The sequence below is a fragment of the Macaca thibetana genome, chromosome 14, assembly GCF_024542745.1.
Source record: "Macaca thibetana thibetana isolate TM-01 chromosome 14, ASM2454274v1, whole genome shotgun sequence".
NCBI lineage: Eukaryota > Metazoa > Chordata > Mammalia > Primates > Cercopithecidae > Macaca > Macaca thibetana.
The window spans coordinates 54,997,311-55,008,265 of NC_065591.1; the positions used below are offsets into that span (position 1 = coordinate 54,997,311).

At 36.9% G+C, this 10,955-nt stretch overlaps 2 protein-coding genes across 7 annotated transcripts in view; one reads left to right on the forward strand and one right to left on the reverse strand.

Annotated features, from left to right (window-relative positions):
- RNF141 (ring finger protein 141) overlaps window positions 1–6,567 on the forward strand; it is a 29,437-nt gene extending 22,870 nt beyond the window's left edge. The window contains exon 6 of the mRNA XM_050757442.1: window positions 3,437–6,567. Coding sequence (XP_050613399.1) covers window positions 3,437–3,587 — 151 coding nt within the window. The 3' untranslated portion in view covers window positions 3,588–6,567. The remainder of the gene's footprint in view (window positions 1–3,436) is intronic.
- A 2,327-nt stretch (window positions 6,568–8,894) lies between these two features.
- AMPD3 (adenosine monophosphate deaminase 3) overlaps window positions 8,895–10,955 on the reverse strand; it is a 56,594-nt gene continuing 54,533 nt past the window's right edge. For all 6 annotated transcript variants that reach the window (XM_050757408.1, XM_050757404.1, XM_050757407.1 and 3 more), the window contains one exon: window positions 8,895–10,593. In XM_050757408.1, coding sequence (XP_050613365.1) covers window positions 10,417–10,593 — 177 coding nt within the window. In that variant the 3' untranslated portion in view covers window positions 8,895–10,416. The remainder of the gene's footprint in view (window positions 10,594–10,955) is intronic.

Consider the following 10,955-nt stretch of genomic DNA (forward strand, 5'->3'; position numbering starts at 1 on the left):
CAGTCTAATTGTCTTGGTATTTATCCATGTTGTAGCATGTATCAATAGTTCATGCCTTTTTATTGCTGAGTAATGTCTGTTATGTGGATACCATAGCTTGTTTATCCATGTACCTATTGAGGGAAATTAGATTGTTTTCCATTTTTAGCTATTACAAAATCAAGGTACTAGATACATTCATGGACAAGTCATTTTATGGATGTATTTTGGTTTTTATCTTGGGTGAATACCTAGATGTGGAATGGCTAGATCATATGGTAGGTGTGTGTTTAACTTTTTAAAAAGCTGCGAGCTATTTTCCCAAGCAGTCTTGTGCTATTTTATACCCTCACTAGCAGCATATGAGATTACATTAAATAAATACATCAATTTAGGGAGAGTGAATTTCTTACTAATAGTCTTCCCATACACATACACCGTATATTTCTCCATTTATTTAGGCCTTAATTTCTCTCACCAATTTCTGTAGTTTTCAATGTTGCATATCTTTGACATCTATCCCCAAATATTTCATATTTTTATGCTATTTTAAACGGTATTTAAAATTTCAATTTATGATTGATACTAGTGTATGGAAATACAATAGATGTTTGTATATCAACCTTGTATCCTGTACCTTTATTAAAATCATGTATCAGTTCTGGTAGTATTTTTGTAGATTCCATAGGCTCTTCTTGAATGTCTGAATATCATTTTTCAAAGACTTTTTTTCTGATTCAGAATTCTAGACTTGAGAGTATTTTTTCTTTCAGTATGTTAATAATGTTGCTTCACACTCATCTTGCTTGCATTGTTTTTAATGAGAACTCTGTCATCCTTTTTTCCTCTGTAGGTAATGTGCCATTTTTTCCCTCTGTTTTTAAGGTTATTTTCTTCTCGTTGGTTTTGAGCACTTTGATTATGATGTGCCTTAGAGTAGTTTTTTCATGTTTCTTGTGCTTGGGGTTTATTGAGCTTCTTGGATTTGTAGATTTATAGTGTCATCAAATTTGGAAATTTTTCAGCCATTTTTTTTCAGATATTTTTCTATCTTCTCTCCCATCTCCTGTGATTCCAATTACCATATATTAGCCCACTTGAAGTAGTCCTACAGCTCACTGATGCTACTTTTTTTCTTTCTTTTTTGAGTCTTTCTCTGGGTTTCATCTTGGATAGTTACTATTGCTATCTCTTTTCATATTCACCAGTCTTTTTTTTTCTTTAGTGTCTAACTTGCCATTAATTCTATCCAGTGTATTTTTTTAACCTCAGATAATTTTCATTTCTAGAAGTTTGATTTGAGTTTTTATTATCTTTCATGTCTCTTCTTAGTATCTTTGAGTTTCCTCTAGTTTTTTAACTATATAGAATATAGCTATAATCACTTTCCATTTTGCCTGCTAATTCTAGTATCTGTGTTAGTTCTGGGTGGTTGTGATTGATTTTTCTCTTTATTAAAGGTTATATTTTTCTGCTGCTTTTTTGTGTGTCTGGTAATTCTCAACTGGATGCCAGACTTTGTGAATTTTACCTTTTCGGGTATTGGATATTTTTGTATTCCTATGAATATTCTTGAGCTTATTTCTGGAATATAGTTAAGTGACTTGGAAACAAGTCACTTAACTTTTGATTCTTTTGGATCTTGCTTTTGTGATTTGTTAGGCAGGACCAGAGCAGTATTTAGTTTAGAACTAATTATGTCCCACTAATAGCAAGACCCTTTAGAGAACTGTACTAATGCCCCAAGAGTTATGAGGCTTTCCAATCTGGCTGGTGAAACAGGCAGTTTCCCAGGCCCAGTGAGCTTTAAGGGACTATCCCCTCAAAGCCCTTTGATTGATTGCTTAGCCTCAGGTAGTGTCCTCACATGCACACACTGCTCAGTACTCTGCTGAGTATTCAGCACTCTGCTGAGTATTCTGGCGGGGACACTTGCGTGGACCTCTGGAATTTTCCCTCTGTGCAGCTTTCCATTACCCTGCCCTGTAAACCCTAGCTGTTTGGCCCCCCAAGATTCTCAGCTCTGTGTGTTCAGCTCAGGAAGTTTGTCATGTTCCATCAAGGTTCCCCCTTCTTGATCAGGGGCTAGAAACTCTCGAGGCTGTAAGCTGGGGCAAGTATAGGTCTCACCTTCTTTGACCCCCATGTCCCAGGGATCACTGTCCTTTGTTGTCTGATGGCCAGTGCTTTATTTGAAAGATTATATGAAACCATTGTTTTAGTAATTTTAGGTGGGAAGATAAATCTAGCCTCTGTTGGTTGGAAGCAGAAGTTGACTATTTTTAAATTGTGATGTTTTGTGCACAGAAGAGCACACATATAATTATCTTGTAAAATATCTCTGAGGAACCAGAAATCAACCTAAATAATATATGCCAGCTCTAGCTTTCACATTTAGTTTTTGGAACAGAGTTCGAAATTTTTGTGTAAAAGCCAAAGAGCAGTTGATATAAATAATTACTTTGGTCCCAGATTTCACTGAGAAATGAATAGAAAAACGTTTTTTCCTGCATGATATGTGTCTGGCTCAAATATGGTATTTTTTAAATTACCAAAATAATGTTTGACAAGAAAAAAATCCTTTTTGAAAACATAATCTTAAAGTGATCATATATGAGTTCTTTCCCTGTCAGAAAAATTATTGTGCATGTAAAGTTTGTCTTTTATTTTAACTTTGTATGCTCCATTTTTATATAAGTCTTCCTGTTGCTTATGAGCCATAGGAATTTTTTCAGACCTTTAAGCAAGCAACAGGTACATATAGTGTTGAAAGTCATGTAGATGTTATTTAGAAAAATAATTAATAATATTCTTTCCTCTTGTCATATTCCCCTGCCACTGCCAAGAAGTTATTCCTAGAGTAATGGCTTCCATTTAAATAATCACAAATAAACATTTATACTTCACACTTTGACCAACTCTTCCATTGGTAGGAGGGAATTTCCTCTTAGGACTCAGAAGGAATTTTTATTATAAAGGAAAACTTTACCTGTTTAGGTATGGGAATGTGAATTGCTGCATTGTTGGTAGCAACAAAAGACAGAAAAAAAAAAAACCTAAATGTCCTTCTGTGAGAGACTAGTTAAACAAATTATGGCATAGCGATACAGTGTATGTTAAAAAGAATAAACAGCTCTAACAGGTGCTGATACATAATAGTCTATAAGATATATTGACAAGTGGAGCAGTGATGTCTGTGTATGTGCATGCTTGTGTGTACACATAAAGCTTAATCAAGCTTAGTCTATCTCTAGAGGAATATATAAGAAACTGGTAACTGTGGTTGCCCCTGGGAAAGAGAATTGAAGATTGAGATAGGAGGGAGAGATTTATTTTTCACTGTATACTTCTATGCTATTTCCTTTTTTAAAGCCATGTGCATGTATTAGTTTAAATAAAATCCTGTTTTTAAAAAAGAAGAAAAAGCAAACTGTTCTTGTTTTGACTTCTCTGATAGGAGTGATCGACACAGGAATTGCCCTATTTGTCGCCTACAGATGACTGGAGCAAATGAATCTTGGGTGGTATCAGATGCACCTACTGAAGATGATATGGCTAACTATATTCTTAACATGGCTGATGAGGCAGGCCAGCCCCACAGGCCATGACCTTGGAGTGAAAGTCTTCTGTTGCTATTGTACGCTACAAATATTTGGTCATGGGGGAAGAATGCAGGGTTATGGCACAGACACAGAAAAAATCCATTTTGCCCACTCTTTTATTTTTGCTATTCTGATCATTTGTGCCCCTTTTAAAAATAAACTTCCCATGTCTTCCATTTGTGGTACTAAAATTTGCTACTGTTTTAGACCATATTTTCCTGTTATTCATCTATTCAAATTTGTATTATTACAACTAATAGCTCTTGAATTCTTTGCTAAAGGTAACAGCAGCACTTCCAGAGGCTTCTGAAACACTACTGTTTTGCAGGGCAGGAGTATTCTGGAATCTTTTTACTTAGATATAAAATAAACCTCAAATATTAAAAAGTTGTAGCCATCGGAGAGAGGAAATTTTAAGTGACTGAAAATGTAGAATACTTCAAAGTGCATGTTACTACTTAAAACTAGTCTTTCTGCTGGAATCTAAGGAGTATATATGCCCCCTTGTGGTTAATTATTGCTCCTTTAATAATTTTTACTTGAAATGATCCACAATTATTTCATAACTTTAACAGTGTGTTTTGGAACTACTGTGCTTAAAGATTTGTTTGTTTGTTTTTGCCATACTGTATAATTTGAGTGAGGTCTACAAAGTTGGGTGTGACTTTCCTTTGCAAATGGATTTCTCCTGGGAAATTTTCTTGGCTGTTCTGGAAGTGCTTTCCCACAGCTGGGTAACTGTTCTAAATGGCTTTGATAATGCTCACACATCTTGGAGTTTCAAAAGGAAATTCTTCTGCATCACAAATACTAAATTTTATATTTCTAAATTATTATAAGTCATTTAATATTGGTTTATGGTGCTTTTATTTCCTTAACTTGAAAACATCTTTCTGAGATTTCAGAGTCCTCAAATTTCTTAGATTAAGAGACAAGAGGCCAGTGCAGTGGTTCACACCTGTAATCCCAGCACTTTGGGAGGCCAAGGTGGGCGCATCATTTGAGGTTAGGAGTTTGAGACCAACCTGGCCAACATGGCGAAACCCTGTCTCTACTAAAATAACAAAAATTTAGCTCTACTAAAATACAAAAATCATGGTGGCAGGCGCCTGTAATCTCAGCTACTCGGGACGCTGAGGCAGGAGAATCACTTGAACCCAGGAGGTGGAGGTTGCAGTGAGCTGAGGTCACACCACTGTACTCCAGCCTGGGAGACAGAACAAGACTCCGTCTCAAAAAAAAAAAAGACATGAAAATAGAGTGAGGCTTTTTTACCATATATACATAAAATACTTATGAAAATTAGAAGATAATTTGGCATTCTTACTGTTTCACAGTACTTCCATTGAAATACTCTTTCCATTAAAATATTCTGATAGAATATAGTAATAATGGAATTGTGATCTTCAGTCGCACCTCAACCATTTTTTTTGCTTATGAACTAAAATTTCTAAAATTAACATTTCAGCATGTAATAAAGCAAGGGCCTGTCTCCTTTAAAATTTAACATTCCATATAATTTTTTGACTTATTCATAAGTTGCAAATATTACTATTTTCCTAAACCAGGGTACACAATTTAAGTTGCCACTTATTGATGACAGAATTTCTGGATAATAGGATTTTAATAGGCAAGCAAATAAAATTAATTTCAAGGAAAAACATCTGGCCAGAGGTAGCTTGATTTTGCCCCCCAAAATACTGAAGACTAATCCATTGACATTCATAATGGGACAGCTAAATACCAAATAGCTAACTACTCCCCGTGGAGGTTTATGCAAGCGGAGTATCAGGGGCTCCATCATATCAACCTGGCAATGCACTTGGTGGTTGTGCGACCTTGAGAAAGTCTCTTACTCTTGTTTGTAGGTTCCTACTTTAGAAACTGAGACTTTATTTGTGGTTTTCACACTATTTCAGCAGCAAAAACTTTTTCAAGGAAAATCTTACAGAACCCTTAAACACACGTGCATACACACATACCCTGTACCCCACTATATAAAAGTCAAATTAATATAAATGTCCTTATTTATTGTATAAACTTTATATACTATAAATGTGATTAAGTCAATGAATAAAAACATATTAATGCATTGGTGATATCCAGCATGTTTGAATTTGGTGAGTAACACATATAGTGGGAGTTGTTGTTTAAAAAAAAAATTTAATTAAATTCAAGTCAAATATGCAGAATCCTGTATCTCCTCCATAGATTCTTAGTATTCCATGGAACGTATTTTGAAAACCTTGGGATAGATGATCCACTGAAACCTTTTCCAGCTCTAAGATTTTAAATTGTCCTTTTAGATTAGACTTGCTGAGTTTAATTCAGTTTGCATAATTTTAAAATGTTTCTGGAAAGTGAACAAAGTTACCTTACAGAGTTTTGGATCTTTCCAAGGATAGCCAATGATTTTATCCCCCAGAATCCTTCACCTTTCAAGGAATTATTTAACATTGAGCCCAGTGACTCAATAGGGCCCAAGCCTTTTTATTTTACAATGTGAGCTCCAAGACACTTACTGATCTACTGTGAATATAAAATGTTATTATAGCCTTAGCAAATAAATGAGCACAGCTCTTTGTTCGCTCTATTAAACTGGGTGATAATTATTTAGATGTGAATGTTAGGTCAGTTCTACTGTAATAACTAATCGTAGAAGTTGTAAATTTGTTTAATGGATGAAATGTACACTTTTTGTATTCTGTACAGCTTTGTCTTTTTTAAATATGAAGTACTTAAATGTACTTACCATGATAGGAAATATAATGTGTGCCTTCTAGGATTTGTGAAGTGGTTTCATGAACTCAAGGAATTTGTTTTCCCTATCCTAACTCAATAACAGGGTTTACTCTGATTATGTATAGAACCTTAGTTTGAGAAAATGAATTTTACTATGTACTGAATTTAGAGGTTGAGAATAATAGTATCTGTGTTATTCTTAGTACCCACTGATAAATTGTGCAATAAATAATCTTTCGCAAGTAATTTTAGCTAATTGAAGAGATTCTTTTCTTACGTAATTTCACATTCTAATATACTAAATGTTTATATTCCGTAGAGAACTATTTTATATTGTGTGCTGGGGGCTTGTAATGTTTGTGTGCTGTTTTAAAATTCATTTCAAAATGGACTTGATTTCCTTATATCTAATATATATCTGGGAGAAAAGGCTGCTTGAAAATATCTTTTGATTTGGTGATTTTTAACATTGGGAAGTTGAGTTTATTAAAAGATAGTCTAAAGAATTTCCATTTTAACTTTTATTGTCTGAAGTCAAGTCCAGGAATAAGAAAACTACTTGGAGATTAGGGAAGTCAACAGGTCACTCACATTTATGCTGGGCCACGCAATGACAATATAATATAAACATAAGCAGCTGACAACAGACTCAATCTTATGTCTTTTCACCTCCCATAGTGGTCCTCAACCTTTTTGGCCCCAGGGACTGCATTCATGGCAGACCATTTTTCCACAGACCAGGGGTGGGGTGGGAATAGTTTCGGGATGAAACTGTTCCACCTCAGATCATCAGGCATTAGAGTCTCATAAGGTGCATGCAACCTAGATCCCTTGTATGTGCAGTTCACAACAGAGTTCACGCTCCTTGAGAATCTGATAGCGCTGCTGATCTGGCAGCAGGTGGAGCTCAGGCGGTAATGCTCACTCGCCTGCGGCTCAACTCCTGCTGTGCAGCCTGGTTCCTAACAGGCAGCAGACCAGTACTGTCCACAGCCCAGGGGTTGTGGACCCCTACCCCAACAGACAGTAAAAATAAAATGCTCAACCCTATTGTAGTTTGTTTACCATGTAAAATTGTTTACAAAATATAAGAATGTAATTAGAGAAACATCGTAGAATCTCAGTGCTGAAAAGTGCAAAGACATAAGAATGAGTGGCAGTTGGTAGTTAAATTGACTGTATCATCATACTGTGGAGAAATGCACATTTTACTGTCAAAAGACATAAAAGCCTTTGCAGAGATAGGTTTTGACACTCTTGCAGCTCTGTCATCTTCTACTTTACTAATTGCAAAAATTTCCAAGGAACTATGTTTATCTGGTTAGTATTCCTTTTACTGGAATTAGTTACACTTGTTCTTTATAACGGTCATAGTTTAGGCAGAGAGTATTTGGGTATATCACCTTCAGTCATGTCTCAAACCCAGGAAATGAAGAATATTGTTTCACCAACACTCAGAAGTAAAGAGAAAGCAGGAGAAATGTGCTTTCAGCTCTTTTTTAATCCAAGAGGCCATGAGAAATATCAACCCAGGAACTGTGATTTGTTTCCATGAGGCAAAGAGCAATGATGGCGATCGTTTCAACGGTACAATTTGAAGTAACACATAAAGGGAACTTGAGCCCTTAAGGATAAGGAAGGGAAAACTGCCTCAAAAACTGTTCCTCTCGAAACCTGAGCCAGTATGCTATTAATTACCTTTTATTCCAATTGCAAACACAAAGGAAAGTAGGGATTTGTCCCCCAAAAGGCCAATTAAGTATAACAATGTAATAAAAGCACAAAGTGCTATAGAAAAGATGTCGGAAAAGCTTGCAGGACAGGTAAAATCCAACATGGTGTTAGCTGGACAGACTAAAATAATATCCCGGGAAACGGAAATGAACGTGTGTAGTTTGCTCATGAACTATAACAGGGTAGAAGTTAGAGAAGATAATAAAAGATTTATCTTCCAGGTCTAGTGAGCTTCAGTTTGAAAATTTTGAGTTTTCCTAGTGAATGTCATTCATGTCTGAGTCTTAGTAAAAGATAAATTAGCTATTATTATTGATAGCTTTTCATGGTGCCCAATCTTAAGAGTAAAAAAACTTTAACATATGCTTTAAATATGATTATCTTTAGTTTTAAATTATTAAGCCACAGTCCTAGCAGACTTTATTTAACAATTAAAAGATACTTGATACAGATAAAATGACAATGAGAAACTACACAATACTTCCTATGTTAGGGCAAATGTATATAAATAGCGGCTTTTCACAACTAATCCCTAAGATAACAATGGATTTTCACTCAATTTCATAATTAGCTGCAAGATAGCATATATATCTGCCAAATAAAAAGACTGCATTTGTAGTTCCATATGCTGAATTGACCAGGCATTGTAAAGTCACAAGATGAGACAGTCTAAAGTCAGATAAGTTCACAGGCAGAAATCGGGTTCTTCTAAATATAATGATTCAAAAAGACCTCCTGTAGTCTGAATTTGACCACAGAAATACATAGGAAGGTCCTTGAGCAGCCTCTTGAGTACTAAGAGCACATGTCCTTAAAAGGTTGCCAAAAGAAATTCACTTAGTCATTCAAGATGCATTTATTGAGCACCTACTACATACCAGGCACTAGTAACACAGATGAAGAGCACATTGATAAAGCTTAATTCAGATTGGTCTTTAAAATGCTTTCTACCTGGCCCCTGGGACCATTGTATCTTCTGAAGTCATCATAGTAGGTAAGGGAGAAATTTTGCCTTAAAAAAATGCACCCGGTTACAGTGATTTAAAAAAAACACACGCACACACACACAACTAACATTTGTGGGGTCTAATGGAATAGTGGGGAAAAGACAGGATTTGGAATAAGAAAATCCAGTTGTAGGCCTATTACTTAATAGCTGTGTGACCTTCAGTTAAATTTCACTTGTCTGGCCTAACTCTTAACTGGTAAAGTGATAATTGGCCTACAGTTGTAGCATATTAGAGCCGAAAGGAACAGAGGTCATCCAGTCCTGTGCTTTTTGAAGTTCTTCATTCAGACAAAAGTATTATGTAGCAGTCCCAGTGTGAAACTGATGAACCAGAGTCAGTTTGACAGCCCCTGAGCATCACTTACTCCCTTCCGTCCCCCACCCTAAAGTATCATGAGGGGATTCACAGAACACCCTGAAAGCCACTTGTCTAGTCCAAACCCTCACTTTCTAGGTGAAGAAACCAAGACTCAGAATAGGAGTGGCTGCTTTGGGAGGCCGAGGTGGGCAGATCATGAGGTCAGGAGATCGAGACCATCTTGGCTAACACGGTGAAACCCCATCTCTACTAAAAATACAAAAAATTAGCCAGGCGTGGTGGCGGGCGCCTGTAGTCCCAGCTACTCGGGAGGCTGAGGCAGGAGAATGGCGTGAACCCAGGAGGCGGAGCTTGCAGTGAGCCAAGACCACGCCACTGCACTCCAGCCTGGGCAACAGAGCGAGACTTCAACTCAAAAAAAAAAAAGAATAGGAGTGGCTGTTTTCATGAGTACATTTGGCTTCCAACTAGAAATGGGGGAAGAGGGCTAAATAAAACGGTTTAAGAAATTCACTAAAAACAGAAATTATCAAGAAGGAAGTCTTCCATCTTAACTCCCTCAAAGTAGCCCTTTTATGAAATGGAGCTTTGAAACTGATTGTGTTTAAGGCAGCCAGCCATCCAGAGGCTGAAATGAACAACTACCAATAAGCCTACTTGGGCCAATGGAGAAAAGTATGGCAGAAAACCTCACAGACCTCATGTTACTTGGCATCTGACCATGGAAAATCCTGGTCCCCAACAGTTCAGGCACTGGCAGTTTCAAGAGAAATAATTGGAAAATTGGGAACAAGTATAGACAAGTGCTCAGCTCCCAGATCCCCAAGGAGAAGTCACCATCTTGTTACTCAGAAATACAAGTGAGCATGTTAAATCTTAAAGTGAGCAGTGCAACCAAAATCACCAGTTTAAAATTTCTTCAGAGGCATCCTCTTAACAGAGGAAAGTCCTAGTTTAGAATCTTGACCACTATTAGCCACAGCAGACTTGAAATTGAACCAAAAAGTTAAAATGCATGTCAAATGCTGGACCTATTTGGTCAAGGCAGTGATCTCTTCCGATTTCATAGCATCAGACAGGAAGCTAAGCTCATTGCATAAGGTCTCATATCGGAATGCCATCCGGATCTGAGCCACATTTGTCTTTCGAATATCATTTCCTTCAGGTCCTTCTTTATAATAATTTTGTCCCAGAAACTTTTGCTTTTCCTGTGGACCAAGAGAAATACAAATGAAACGTTGTACTTTTGATTCACTTTCTATAGCCATGTAGGCAGCTTTGACATCAGTCACAGCAAATCAGACTAGTCCCCCTGAAGCAGATCTTTAGTCAGGACATCTTATCCCCACAGAACTCATAAAATTCCTTCTGGCCTCTGTGTCCTCAAGGATGTCACCCTGACAACCTCAGTCATCCTCAGACAACCCTTCATTCCTGGCTGTGCTTTCCTTGATCAGAGAGGAAAGATAAGGTCTGCAGCAGCTGCTGGGGATGGGAAAGGCAAGGGGAAGGAGGTAAGACTAATTAAGAAGTCCCTCCTGGCTGGACGTGGTGGCTCACACCTGTAATC